This window comes from Gigantopelta aegis, chromosome 13, assembly GCF_016097555.1.
Source record: "Gigantopelta aegis isolate Gae_Host chromosome 13, Gae_host_genome, whole genome shotgun sequence".
Lineage (NCBI taxonomy): Eukaryota > Metazoa > Mollusca > Gastropoda > Neomphalida > Peltospiridae > Gigantopelta > Gigantopelta aegis.
The window spans coordinates 35,054,574-35,070,733 of NC_054711.1; the positions used below are offsets into that span (position 1 = coordinate 35,054,574).

General features: G+C 37.8%; 1 protein-coding gene across 1 annotated transcript in view; it reads right to left on the reverse strand.

Moving 5' to 3' along the window:
* Nucleotides 1-14,022: 14,022 nt before the first annotated feature.
* The window catches only part of LOC121387291 (myosin-IIIb-like), a 104,600-nt gene continuing 102,462 nt past the window's right edge, over nucleotides 14,023-16,160 (reverse strand). Inside the window, exon 37 of the mRNA XM_041518313.1 lies at nucleotides 14,023-16,131. Coding sequence (XP_041374247.1) covers nucleotides 15,888-16,131 — 244 coding nt within the window. The 3' untranslated portion in view covers nucleotides 14,023-15,887. The remainder of the gene's footprint in view (nucleotides 16,132-16,160) is intronic.

The window sequence follows — 16,160 nt, forward strand, 5'->3', positions numbered from 1 at the left end:
TAATGCAATATTTTGGTGTTTTTTTACAGAAATAAAATACAAAGTTAAAGCAATACCCAGAACAGTAAAGTAGTTTACGTTGTTTCTATATACATGGACATGTAGCTGATGTAGGCAATATCGAAAATAAAGGCTTTAAAACCCCCCAAATAACTGGGGTAATAAATAGGATAACAAACTCGATACCAGTTATCAGATTTGTCCCTCGTGAAATAATTTTTACTTGAACATAAATTTGATAATAACTGGTACCGAGTTTATTATCCTCTATATTTGTTTCTATTGTTCTGTATACTAACATACATAGTTAAAATACAAGTGCCAAGGCAGAATACATTTTAGCTGAAGCAAACTAATTTTGTCTCGGCATTTGATTTTGCTGATGCAATTTTCTGAATTGTAAGGACTGCCTATTGTAAGGTTAGGTTAGGAAAAAAATCATACCCAGCACGAGTACAGTCACTACGTGTACTTTTAGTGCTCTCTGTGTTTTTACTTTTATAAACGTCAATATCTGAAGGCCAATTTTTATATAACTTGTTCATAATTACACTGATGCACTTTTAAACGTAAATATTTAAAGGCCAATTTTTATATAACTAGTTCATAATTATGCTGATGCTCGTTAATTTTTAAAAAAGTAATAACATTCAGAGAAATGTTGGTAATTAATTGTGTATGGTTGTAACTTAGTTTGTGCATGTTGATTTAGTGTTATTTTAAAGTATTTGACACACAATCTTACATGGAGTTAAATTGACTGATAAAGCATTTTGATTGGTGAATGAACTTGGAAATTAATGCTCTTAATGCTGAAGTGATTCCGTTTTGTATTTTCTGCCATTTTTATCAGCTCATTTGTACCTTAATTTTTAATTAAAAAAAAAAGAAAAAAAAAAGGTAGACTGACCAGTGTCTTTGTCGTCTAAATTTACTTTTAAATTTATTGAATTGTGTATCATGTCTCTTACCATGACAATATTTGGATTGTTTCAACTACATCAATATAATTTTATGGTTGTCTCTAGTTTTAGTGCTTTGTTTTAAGGTAATTTTTAATTCTTAATTGTGAATAAGAAAATTGTTAATATAACTGTATTTTAATAAAATGTGTTAACTTCATTTGCCTTATTGAGTTGTTATGCATATATAATATTTTCTTGCCAAGTACTGGTTTAAGTGTGAGCAGGACATAGTCCAGTTATAGAGTGCTCACCTGATGTGCAGTTGGTTCAGGATCGATCCCCGTCGATGGGCCCATTGGGCTATTTCTCATTATAGCCAGTGCACTGATTGTTAGGCAGGGGAGGCACTTGTCCCCCTGAGAATCTCACTTTTTTTTTTTGCTCCAGAAAATAGCATACACATCTCGGGGTTTAATTTGTATGTTTCATTTAAAAAGTAGTGCCCCACCCCCCTGGATTTTGATCAGGGTACAGCCCTGATATCCCAAAACAGGAACTATAGCTCAGTAGTAGAGTTCTCGCCTGTGGTGTTTCTTGGGATTGAAATGCCTCTGTGGAGCCATTTTATTACACCTGGTGAACATTTGGGTGTGTTGTACAGATTTTTTATAAACCACCAGTTTCACATTAAATGACATCATTTCGGTGATGTGGGCTGGACATAGCCCAGTAGTGAAGCGCTCACTAGATGCACGGTTGGTGCAAGATCGATCCCTGTCGGTGGGCCCATTGGGCTATTTCTCATTTCAACCAGTGCACCACGACTGGTATATGAAAGGCCATGGTATATGCTGTCATGTCTGTGGGATGGTGCATATAAAAGATCCCTTGCTGCTAATTGAAAAGAGTAGCCCATGAAGTAGCGACAACAGGTTTCCTCCCTCAATATCTGTGTGGTCCTTAACCATATATCCGACCCCATATAACCGTAAATAAAATGTGTTAAATGCGTCATTAAATAAACCATTTCCTTCTTTTACATCCACCAGCCCACAGACTGATGGTAGATACCATGGCCTATGTTATACCAGTTGTGGAGCACTGGGTGGACCAAGAAATGGCCTCTAGATCGACTGCAATTCAATTGGGTCGATCTTCAAATGAAGCTGGAAAAAGGAAAACTAAGTTTTGCCAGTGAAAACCACAGAGCAACAAACCAACATGGTTTGTACAGTTGTAGAAAGTCACTGATTTTGTAAATGTCATTTTCCTGCCTTGGACACCTCAGCACAATTTAAACTACGACTAGTGTCTTAACACATGGTTATAAAACACTTGGTTCGTAGAAAAAGGGGAAATCGGCCATCACAATGGCTACTTCTACTACAGCCTAGCAAAAGATCTTTTATATGCACTTTCCCACAGATAGTCTGATGTAGCAAGGGATCTTTTATAAGCATTTTCTCACAGATAGCCTTTGATGTAGCGGTTGTAGCAAGGGATCTTTTATATGCACTTTCCCACAGATAGTCTTTGATGTAGCAAGGGATCTTTTATAAGCATTTTCCAAAGATAGCCTTTGATGTAGCAGTTGTAGCAAGGGATCTTTTATATGCACTTTCCCAGAGATAGCCTTTGATGTAGCAAGGGATCTTTTATATGCATTTCCCCCCAGATAACCTTTGATGTAGCGATTGTAGCAAGGGATCTTTTATATGCATTTTCCCCAATATCCTTTGATGTAGCAAGGGATCTTTTATATGATTTCCCCCCAGATAGCCTTTGATGTAGCAAGGGATCTTTTATAAGCACTTTCTCACAGATAGTCTGATGTAGTGGTTGTAGCAAGGGATCGTTTATATGCACTTTCCCACAGATAGTCTGATGTAGTGGTTGTAGCAAGGGATCGTTTATATGCACTTTCCCACAGATAGTCTGATGTAGTGGTTGTAGCAAGGGATCGTTTATATGCACTTTCCCACAGATAGTCTGATGTAGTGGTTGTAGCAAGGGATCGTTTATATGCACTTTCCCACAGATAGTCTGATGTAGTGGTTGTAGCAAGGGATCGTTTATATGCACTTTCCCACAGATAGCCTTTGATATAGCGGTTGTAGCAAGGGATCTTTTATATGCACTTTCCCACAGATAGCCTTTGATGTAGCAAGGGATCTTTTATAAGCATTTTCCAAAGATAGCCTTTGATGTAGCAGTTGTAGCAAGGGATCTTTTATATGCACTTTCTCACAGATAGCCTTTGATGTAGTGGTTGTAGCAAGGGATCGTTTATATGCACTTTCCCACAGATAGCCTTTGATGTAGCGGTTGTAGCAAGGGATCGTTTATATGCACTTTCCCACAGATAGCCTTTGATGTAGCGGTTGTAGCAAGGGATCTTTTATAAGCACTTTCTCACAGATAGCCTTTGATGTAGTGGTTGTAGCAAGGGATCGTTTATATGCACTTTCCCACAGATAGTCTGATGTAGTGGTTGTAGCAAGGGATCGTTTATATGCACTTTCCCACAGATAGCCTTTGATATAGCGGTTGTAGCAAGGGATCTTTTATATGCACTTTCCCACAGATAGTCTTTGATGTAGCAAGGGATCTTTTATAAGCATTTTCCAAAGATAGCCTTTGATGTAGCAGTTGTAGCAAGGGATCTTTTATAAGCACTTTCTCACAGATAGCCTTTGATGTAGTGGTTGTAGCAAGGGATCGTTTATATGCACTTTCCCACAGATAGCCTTTGATGTAGCGGTTGTAGCAAGGGATCGTTTATATGCACTTTCCCACAGATAGCCTTTGATGTAGCGGTTGTAGCAAGGGATCTTTTATAAGCACTTTCTCACAGATAGCCTTTGATGTAGCGGTTGTAGCAAGGGATCTTTTATAAGCATTTTCTCACAGATAGCCTTTGATGTAGCGGTTGTAGCAAGGGATCTTTTATATGCATTTCCCCCCAGATAGCCTTTGATGTAGCAAGGGATCTTTTATAAGCACTTTCTCACAGATAGCCTTTGATGTAGTGGTTGTAGCAAGGGATCGTTTATATGCACTTTCCCACAGATAGCCTTTGATGTAGCGGTTGTAGCAAGGGATCGTTTATATGCACTTTCCCACAGATAGCCTTTGATGTAGCGGTTGTAGCAAGGGATCTTTTATAAGCACTTTCTCACAGATAGCCTTTGATGTAGCGGTTGTAGCAAGGGATCGTTTATATGCACTTTCCCACAGATAGCCTTTGATGTAGCGGTTGTAGCAAGGGATCTTTTATAAGCACTTTCTCACAGATAGTCTTTGATGTAGCAAGGGATCGTTTATATGCACTTTCCCACAGATAGCCTTTGATGTAGCAGTTGTAGCAAGGGATCTTTTATATGCACTTTCCCACAGATAGTCTTTGATGTAGCAAGGGATATTTTATAAGCATTTTCCACAGATAGCCTTTGATGTAGCAGTTGTAGCAAGGGATCTTTTATATGCACTTTCCCACAGATAGTCTTTGATGTAGCAAGGGATATTTTATAAGCATTTTCCAAAGATAGCCTTTGATGTAGCGGTTGTAGCAAGGGATCTTTTATATGCACTTTCCCACAGATGGCCTTTGATGTAGCAAGGGATCTTTTATATGCATTTCCCCCCAGATAACCTTTGATGTAGCGATTGTAGCAAGGGATCTTTTATATGCATTTTCCCCAATATCCTTTGATGTAGCAAGGGATCTTTTATATGAATTTTCCCACAGATAGCCTTTGATGTAGCAAGGGATCTTTTATATGCACTTTCTCAGACAGGACAGCACAAACCATGGCCTTTGATATACCAAAAATGGTGCACTGGCTGGAACAAGTAATAGCCCACCGACGGGTATCAATCCTAGACCGACTGTATATCAAGAGAGGGCTTTACCACTGGTCTATGTCCAACCTCTTATCTCTCATATGCATATCCCACAGCAGTGGCATATCTTCTGAAAATAGCGCCTATCCCACAGCAGTGGCATATCTTCTGAAAATAGCGCCTATCCCACAGCAGTGGCATATCTTCTGAAAATAGCGCCTATCCCACAGCAGTGGCATATCTTCTGAAAATAGCGCCTATGGCAAGCACTCAAATCGTGCCCCTGTCCAAACATCTGACACCCATCTTTTAAATAATTTTACCATAATACAGAAACTGCTCAGTGGAGCCCCCATTCAAATGGTGCCCAGGGCACGTGCCATACCCTAGCTACACCACTGGCCAGGACAGCATATATGATGACCCACAATGTCTATGGACATTGGCTGGTATGGGAGAAAAACAGTCCAATTAGTAATAAATGATAAACAAAACTATATTTTACCAGCCAGATCAGAACCCTGGAATGTTTATTCCTTTAAGTGCCACATCTTTAACAATGGAATGCATACAATATCTTGTAACAGTTGTATAAAGTACTATTAATAATATCTAGACCGCTAACAAACTATATAAAGCCTCTCAAATCTACATAAGTTTATGTACAACTGAGCAAATGTAGTTTTGTATCACAAATATAATATATATATATAGATATGCTTTACTATCAAATATAATAAATGGTTGTATAAATGTTTATAGCAAGTACCTTGTAAGCAACTTTAACAATACATTTTAAACTTCTTTTTTTTTTTAATAATCCCAAAATATATTTGTGTAAAAATAAATGAGACATTGAAATTTATGAAATGAGAAATGTTTTAAAACAATTATGTGCAGTGCAGGGCTTGAAATACGAACACACGTAGTAAGCAACCAATAGGTTAGAGACAGTTGGAGAAGAAAGGACTATTCGTTCAGCAACAACCCAGCACATTACTTATTTAGCAGATGCAATCAATGGCTGTAGAGTGTTCATCACTGTCACATTGATCTAAAATGTTAACCCTTCGACCACTAGAGTTACAGGATTAAAAGGGTTAAACCAACATGCTGCCGTCATTCATTCTGTTACACATGTCCATGTCCAAAAGACCCATATCTGAGGTATTAAGAGAAGTGAAGAAAACAAAACAGAACAGAACAAAAGAAAAAAAAACCCGACACCATATCTATATTAATTAGGTCCATTTTGCAGGAAAAAAAGAAGACAGAAAAGAAGATAGTTTTGCTACTAACAGAGTTACCAGAGTCTACCGTTATCAAGGTCCATTTGAAAAAAAACCAGAAAGAAAAAAAAAGGATACATTTTTCTTGCCCACTGGACAGGATTATCCAGCTTTTGCACGGTGCTAGAAAAATCTGTCTGACCCTAGGGCTAACCGATTTCTACATGCGCGTGATGTCATAACTCATGTTTTATGACGATTGACATCAAAACTTATGGTTTTCAAAATTCTGTTTGCCATTTCACGTTGTATCATTGTTTAAAAAATATTTAAACAAATTAATATTTTCAACTTTATATTTATTGTTAAGTTGTTGCATTTTCATGTATAAGTTGCATAATTTGGACTATATTTTTCAGCGTATGATTAAATGAGTTTTACTGTTTGTAGGTGAAATGTTTACGAATCATTCTACAATAAACAAACCGTACGTAGCTTACAAAATTAATGTTTTGTTACTGTAATTAAATGAGCAAGAAAAAGAATCAATCACCGTTGTGAGGTATAGATAAGGCAATTCCAACCCTTGGGAGAAAATGTTTTTGTAAGGGCATGGTAAACCTCAGCCCTCATAAAAAAAACATTTTGTCCCTTGGGTTGGAATTGCCTAATCTATACCTCACAACGGTGATAGACTCACGAAAAATCATCAACCGAGCATAGGGCACTAGCCACAGCTTCTGTAAGCGCTAGTAAAAATCATCAAGCGAATTACTGTAATACATAGGGCACTAGCCACATCCTCTGTAAGGGCTAATTACTGTAATACATAGGGCACTACCCACAGCCTCTGTAAGGGCTAATTACTGTAATACATAGGGCACTAGCCACAGCCTCTGTAAGGGCTAATTACTGTAATACATAGGGCACTACCCACAGCCTCTGTAAGGGCTAATTACTGTAATACATAGGGCACTACCCACAGCCTCTGTAAGGGCTAATTACTGTAATACATAGGGCACTACTCACAGCCTCTGTAAGGGCTAATTACTGTAATACATAGGGCACTACCCACAGCCTCTGTAAGGGCTAATTACTGTAATACATAGGGCACTACTCACAGCCTCTGTAAGGGCTAATTACTGTAATACATAGGGCACTACCCACAGCCTCTGTAAGGGCTAATTACTGTAATACATAGGGCACTACCCACACAGCCTCTGTAAGGGCTAATTACTGTAATACATAGGGCACTACTCACAGCCTCTGTAAGGGCTAATTACTGTAATACATAGGGCACTACTCACAGCCTCTGTAAGGGCTAATTACTGTAATACATAGGGCACTAGCCACAGCCTCTGTAAGGGCTAATTACTGTAATACATAGGGCACTACCCACAGCCTCTGTAAGGGCTAATTACTGTAATACATAGGGCACTACCCACAGCCTCTGTAAGGGCTAATTACTGTAATACATAGGGCACTACTCACAGCCTCTGTAAGGGCTAATTACTGTAATACATAGGGCACTACCCACAGCCTCTGTAAGGGCTAATTACTGTAATACATAGGGCACTACTCACAGCCTCTGTAAGGGCTAGTGACGTTCTCAAACATTCGTCGAACACTCTATAAGGCCTGTAGGAGCGGAACGTAGTCCAGTGGTAAAACGCTCGCTCGATGCGCTGTCGGTCTGGGATTGATCCCCGTCGGTGGGCCCATTGGGCTATTTCTTGTTCCAACCAGTGCACCACTACTCGTATAACAAATACCATGGTATGTACTACCCTGTCTGTGGGATGGTGCATATAAAAGAACCCTTGCTGCTAATCGATAGGAGTAGCTCATGAAGTGGCGACAGCGGGTTTCCTCTCACAATATCTGTGTGGTCCTTAACCATTTGTCTGACGCCATATAACCGTAAATAAAATGTGCTGAGTGTTATTAAATAAAACATTTCTTTCTTTTTTTCTATAAGGCCTCTATAAACCGACTTCTTTCCCACTTATAACCACTAGCCCAGTCTTTCACAGGGCAGTCCAGATAGCTGATGTACATGGAAGTGCTTGAACGTTAATGTGATATAAGCACGGAACTAGATATAGTGAAACTCCTTTAAACCAGACACTGATGGGACCAAGTAAAATGTCCCTTGTTAAGAGGTATCTGGGTTAGAGAGATTAAGCTACAAATGTATGCACTGATTTTTAAAAAAAGACCATGAAAAAACGTTTGTGTTTCCAGGAATTCCGGTTTACAGAGCTTTTGAGAGTTTTCACTGTATAAACAAATAAACATGTGCTATCCTATCACATTCATTTAACATTTAACATTAGACACAAAAAGCACGGACGGCGACCACTCTCCAATCTGGACATCAATCAGGTACACACACGGCACAGTAAATCATGTCTAACAGATGAATCGTGGAAAAATGTAAAAAACCAAAGAAGCAAGAAGTAAACACTAAAATATTCCAAACTTAAAAAAGCAAGCTATATTATGAATATCTCATCAAAGTCACATTTCTAAAAATTTTGGCTAAGTATAAATAATAATTTGGTGAAATGATGAACTGATTCAGTGTTGTTCATAGCTCCATCCATAGATGATCATCACAATGTTCAAATATAAAGTTAATTAAAAAAAATAAACAAAAAATAAACAAAAAATTTATATAAATTTCCTGATTAATATAGTTGTTAAAAAACAACAATAACCTAGTATATATTTCTTTTACTGAATTAAAATTTTATAAATTATAAATGTTTGAAACATGCATTGATATGTTCATAGATGGAACCATAAGCCAAATTTCAGTGATTTCAAATTTACAATTTTTGAAAATGGAGCTACATGTAAACATTAAAAATTTACATTAAGCTAAACTAAAAATAAAAATTTACTGCATTAAGAATTTGTTGACAAGCAGTGAGATGAACATACACAGGTGCAACTATAACTCACGTTTCATTGGTCTAGGCCTAATAGTTGAACTGAACACAAAAACATTATGTTAATAAACACAAAAATTGATGCCATCGCCAACCCAGCTTTCAGAAAAGTAATACCTTTATCAAGGCAAGACATTATACAAGAATTTATACAATACACTCTACACAACAATATATCATAGACATGTAGAATTTATACAGTACACTCTACATATCAATCCATCATACATACACAACACAGAACTTGTAATTTTTGAGGAAATATGTACAGTACATGACTCAACAATAAAATCAACCAACAACTCATGGTTGGGTTTCTGAAAGTCAGTTTTTTTGACTAAATAATTTCAGTTTGGTTTTATGTAAGAAGAAATGTAAAAGTGTTTTGGAAATAACAAAACCTCACAAAACAACCCAACTATTTTTGTGTACAATTTAGAAAACAATTGGCTGGGAAATAAATAACTAGGTTATGATAAGTTATGTGATTTGACTTGATCCTGGTAGGCATGTGGCTTGCTTCCCTGTATTGGCTTCCACCCAGAATATGTTTTAAGAGTTTAACTAGGAGGTGTATGACCACTATACCAATTGTTTTCACTAACCATTAATCTCCATCTAGGACACAAACAATCCAGATAGCTGAAGAGTATGCTCACGATAATATTAATGATAATTGGATATAAACATTAAAATCAAGTTAAACTGAAAACTTGGCCCGTGCTTATAACACTTTTAGAATCTAGTCAATCTCAAATGACATCACAGTGTTCGAGATTAAAAAATTGGGGGCAGTATCCCAGCTGGATACTAACATTTCAAAATCTGGTATTCAACCTGAGAATTTAGTATCCCACTTTTAGATATGGTTACCTGACATTCAAATACAGCAAGCAAGTCAATTTTAATTTTAATAAATAAAACTAAAGGCTGTATTGGTTGAAAACATTTTATAATGGCCTCTTCAGTGTTTTTATCGTCTTTGAAATTACTAGGCCTAATTAAGAAAAACTTAGACTGGAAGGAAACATCCCAACAAAAACAACAGCGGCTTAGCGGTTTGCAGTCTTTTGCTATGCCGCTATTGCTCCATTGTTTAAACAAAAAATAAACACTCAGGATTAAAAAACACAACCTTATATGGTATCCTGGCAGGATACTGGATTCTTGAAGTCTGATATCCAAAATTAAAATCTGGTATCTCCGGGATATCGGCATACCGTTAATCTCGAACACATTGCCATGATGATATTAAAGCCTGACTCTATTAGAGTATCGAGTTCAGACTCTATTAATAATAGAGTCTTAAGTTCAGCTTCTATTATAGTCTTTAGTTCAGACCCTATGAGTCTTGAGTTCAGACTCTATTAGAGTCTTGAGTTCAGACTAACGGAAACCTAACCAGCCAACTATGCCAAGCTGACTTTATTGATGATTTGATCAATGCAGCAACATTAGTTTACTAGTATCTCATATCATAACAATATCTTTGTATGTACACCACTTTGATATGTTAAATGCTATATATCACAGCTAAGCTACATAATAATGCTAACAATGGAATAAATAAAGCTATGCATGACATGAAAATCACTTCAGTTTTATGACTAATGCATCTTTTGTGAGTTTCTTTTTGACTCCATCTAAATATACACACATTTAATAAGTACATCTGTATTACTTCAAGGGTGCAATATTATTACTTCAATATATACTGATGGAAAGAAAAAAAGGAGCCACATGGAATTTTAAACCCAATTTAATTTACCACTAGTGTAGTAATGTATGTATTCATACAAAGTTAAAGTTTGTTTTGTTTAACGACACAACTAGAGCATATTGATTTATTAATCATTGGCTACTGGACGTAAATGAATTGGTAATTGTGACATATAGTCTTAGAGAGGAAACTCGCTACATTTTTCCATTAGTATGCAAGAGATATTTTATATGCACCATCCCACAAACAGGATAGCACATACCACAACCTTTGATATATCAGTCGTGGTGCACTGGCTGGAACATACACAGTTATAATGTGTGGTTGAATATGAGCCGTGTCGAACTGACTACCAGTAACCACATCAACTCCTGACACTGGATTAAAGGGTTTGGTTGCAGTGAGTATTTGCTGTCACTCTTGGTGTGATCCCCTATTTTTTCCACCAGTATACAATATCACAGTGTTAAAGAAATAGCAAGCTACATGTATTTGTTAACAAAGTGCTTGAACCGTAATTGGATATAAGCATGAAAATAAGTTGAAACATTTACAAATCTAAAAACATACATGTACATGTTTGATAATTGGAATGTTATTTTGGAGCGAGTTGATATGAAAATTAAAAAAAAAGAAGTTTGGCTTGTTATCTCACAGGAATGTTGGACGGTGTGAGTTTCATGAATATTCATTACAATACTGTAATTCAGTCGTCAATTCTACAATGCTGTAATTCAGTCACCAGAGGTCACTGCCCTCCCAATTCTACAATGCTGTAATTCAGTCACCAGACGTCACTGCCCTCCCAATTCTACAATGCTGTAATTCAGTCACCAGAGGTCACTGCCCTCCTAATTCTACAATGCTGTAATTCAGTCACCAGAGGTCACTGCCTTCCCAATTCTACAATGCTGTAGTTCAGTCACCAGAGGTCACTGCCCTCCCAATTCTACAATGCTGTAATTCAGTCACCAGAGGTCACTACCCTCCCAATTCTACAATGCTGTAATTCAGTCACCAGAGGTCACTGCCCTCCCAATTCTAAATGTAATTCAGTCACTGCCCTCCCAATTCTACAATGATATTAATTCATTCACCAGACGTCACTGCCCTCCCAATTCTACAATGCTGTAATTCAGTCACCAGAGGTCACTGCCCTCCTAATTCTACAATGCTGTAATTCAGTCACCAGAGGTCACTGCCCTCCCAATTCTACAATGCTGTAATTCAGTCACCAGAGGTCACTGCCCTCCCAATTCTACAATGCTGTAGTTCAGTCACCAGAGGTCACTGCCTTCCCAATTCTAAATGTAATTCAGTCACCATATGTCACTGCCCTCCCAATTCTACAATGATGTAGTTCAGTCACCAGAGGTCACTGCCCTTCCAATTCTAAATGTAGTTCAGTCACCATATGTCACTGCCCTTCCAATTCTACAATGTTGTAGTTGAGTCACCATGTCACTGTCCTCCCAATTCTACAATGCTGTAGTTCAGTCACCAGAGGTCACTGCCCTCCCAATTCTACAATGCTATAGTTCAGTCACCAGACGTCACTGCCCTCCCAATTCTACAATGTTGTAGTTGAGTCACCAGACGTCACTGCCCTCCCAATTCTACAATGTTGTAGTTGAGTCACCAGACGTCACTGCCCTCCCAATTCTACAATGCTGTAGTTCAGTCACCAGAGGTCACTGCCCTCCCAATTCTACAATGCTGTAGTTCAGTCACCAGACGTCACTGCCCTCCCAATTCTACAATGCTGTAGTTCAGTCACCAGACGTCACTGCCCTCCCAATTCTACAATGCTGTAGTTCAGTCACCAGAGGTCACTGCCCTCCCAATTCTACAATGCTGTAGTTCAGTCACCAGAGGTCACTGCCCTCTCAATTCTACAATGCTGTAGTTCAGTCACCAGAGGTCACTGCCCTCCCAATTCTACAATGCTGTAGTTCAGTCACCAGAGGTCACTGCCCTCCCAATTGTACAATGCTGTAGTTCAGTCACCAGAGGTCACTGCCCTCCCAATTCTACAATGTTGTAGTTCAGTCACCAGACGTCACTGCCCTCCCAATTCTACAATGCTGTAGTTCAGTCACCAGACGTCACTGCCCTCCCAATTCTACAATGCTGTAGTTCAGTCACCAGAGGTCACTGCCCTCCCAATTCTACAATGCTGTAGTTCAGTCACCAGAGGTCACTGCCTTCCCAATTCTAAATGTAATTCAGTCACCAGAGGTCACTGCCCTCCCAATTCTACAATGTTGTAGTTCAGTCACCAGAGGTCACTGCCTCCCAATTCTACAATGCTGTAGTTCAGTAACCAGACGTCACTGCCCTCCCAATTCTACAATGCTGTAGTTCAGTCACCAGAGGTCACTGCCCTCCCAATTCTACAATGCTGTAGTTCAGTCACCAGAGGTCACTGCCCTCCCAATTCTAAATGTAATTCAGTCACCATATGTCACTGCCCTCCCAATTCTACAATGCTGTAGTTCAGTCACCAGAGGTCACTGCCCTCCCAATTCTACAATGCTGTAGTTCAGTCACCAGAGGTCACTGCCCTCCCAATTCTAAATGTAATTCAGTCACCATATGTCACTGCCCTCCCAATTCTACAATGCTGTAGTTCAGTCACCAGAGGTCACTGCCCTCCCAATTCTACAATGCTGTAGTTCAGTCACCAGAGGTCACTGCCCTCCCAATTCTAAATGTAATTCAGTCACCATATGTCACTGCCCTCCCAATTCTACAATGCTGTGATGTAAAGACAAGACCCAACTTAATGCTACTTCAAAATCAATCACAATTTTTTTTTTGGCAATTAGCTGTATCATCCTTATGATTATATTTGATTAAAGTACAACTTAATTTGTTTTAACGACACCACTAGAGCACATCAGTGGCTATTGGATGTCAAACATTTGATCATTATGACAGTCTTAGAGAGGAAACCCACTACATGTTTTCATTAGTAGCAAGGGATCTTTTATATGCACCACCCCACAGACAGGAGAGAACATACCATGGCCTTTGATATACCAGGTGGAACGAGAAATAGCCCAATAGGCCCACTGATGGGGTCCATCAGGCACTTCAATAAAGACAGTCGACACTCTCCCTTGACATTTCAGCCATATCCTTTTATCAAAATTACAAATATTACAACTGACGTTAGTATATGAATTATTACTGTCACAGTGTAATTAACATATTTCATACATATTTTCAATTATATAGTATATCATCAATTATTTATATAGCAGCCAATATATTAATAATTTTGATAAGTCTATGGCCGAATATTAAAAAAGAGAGAAGATGAATGAGAGAGAGAGAGAGAGAGAGAGAGAGAGAGAGAGAGAGAGAGAGAGAGAGAGAGAGCGTTAGATTAGTGATATCATTTATCTGTGGATATCATCTACAGTATGAAATGAATATTCATTATTTTGACCTTCATACAAATTGTTAAAATGAGTGGAAACACAAAATACCTAACAACAAATAAACATTATCAGTACATGATATTTGGTTTCATAAACTATGATCACAATATGAAAAATAAAGTTTAGCTTTAAGCGCCAGAACTTGTCACTTCTTACCCATTGTCACCACAGAACTTGACTCTTGTTTTGTAAATAGTTTTATCAGTCACGATTTTTAACATTTCACAAAAAGCAATAAATTATTTATATTTAATGTATGAAAAACCAGAAGCAGCTGATCATAGGCATAAGCTTATCACGATAATGAATATATAACTACAGTATGACGATACAATTAAAATTGTCCAATAAATATGTACATGTATAAACATTTGCATAGAATATCAAGGTAACATAGCCAGCTAAAACCTTGGAACACAACACAGGTCGGCAATTAGTGATCAGGGACGGACCCAGAAAAAGAAGAAAAAATTCACATTGTCACCATTTTGACTCTCAAAGTAAATAGGTATATTTAGAAAACAAGTCTTGAACAGATATGTATTGCTGGTTGTATGGTTAGTTGTAAAATAACCTGCAATTTTAGAAATACATCATTCAGCAGACATTTTATTGCTCATTTCTCTAAATTATGTGCACCAATACTTTAAATTATTTCCTCTTATTTACCTGCACCAATGTTATTTGCCCTTAATTACCAGCATTATATACAGAGCTATATTCCCCATATTACCTGCACCAATACATTGAGTTATTCCCCTTAATTACCTGCATCAATACTCTTGAGTTATTCCCCTTAACTGCCTACACCAATACACTGAGATATTTGCCCTTAATTAAATGCACTAAACAGAGTTATTTGCCCTTTATTACCTGCATTGTATACAGGTTCAGTTTGTTTACCATGCAAATACAGAGCAAGCTGTTATAGTGCATGGCTGTCATGAGCACAAGTTCTAACTGTTGCCAAGTGTTCCATCCCGCACAGGAAAGGGTTTAGGCCTATATACTAACTTGTCTCCCCTTTATTAACTGCACAAATACAGTAAGTTATTTCCCCATAATTATATACAAATATGGCCCCTACTTTTGACATGATAATCTGAAAAGAAAATCTATTTGCTGTAGTCCAAGCAATAGCAAAAAGCTATCTCCAATCATTTTGTCGAACATATTTGTTCACATTTAAAAAATATAATAATTAAAAAACACTAATGAAAATTAAAAAGGAAACATTTACTGATGACCTAGCTACTATACTAACACAGCTAGTCAACTTGTCAGGGCAAACCAAAATTCACAGCCTCACACAAATCTATTTTGTTCACCTTATTATCCACATGGTTCAACATAATTGAGTTAATAATAATCATACGAAGCACAAGTGTAATAGCAAGTGTTACAACATAATTGTGAAAAGCGACGTCATAACATGACGTTGCTTTCCCAGTCCAAGCTGTGACTGTGCATATGAAATATGACGTCATTTCATTATCTCCTTCTAGCTGTGGTTCAAATATTTTGAAATGGTCCTTGTTATTCATAAAAAAAACAAAAAACAATAATAATAAAGATAATAAAGAAATTATTATACTCGCGTGTGAGTTGTACTGATTTTATGAAACTCGTGTCAGGATTCATGTATACAAAAAATCTTGACACTTGTTTCATAAAATCAGTACGACACGCAAACTTGTATAATAATCTCTATTTACTTCACAACAGGCAATCTGCATCACGTCTACAAGGACTGACACCCCAGCACATGATCCTGAATTTATCAAAAAAGATTAATCCAGTGCACTTATATCTACTTCCTGTCCATTTTCCACAGGGGTAACTTTTTTCTTGAGCACATGCCGGAAGTCGACCTGGGTGACGGTGGAATCGTTTTCCCGCCGCAGCGTGCCTTCACTGACGTTGAAGTTCGTCTTCCTCAGACGTGATCGCAGGTTGACGAGGGAGTGGTCGTCCACGCAAGCCATGCCGTTCTTGATGAAATTGTCACTCCGCGATTTAGACATTACAGCTTGTCTGCAAAATATCAGAAAAAAGTTTAAAGT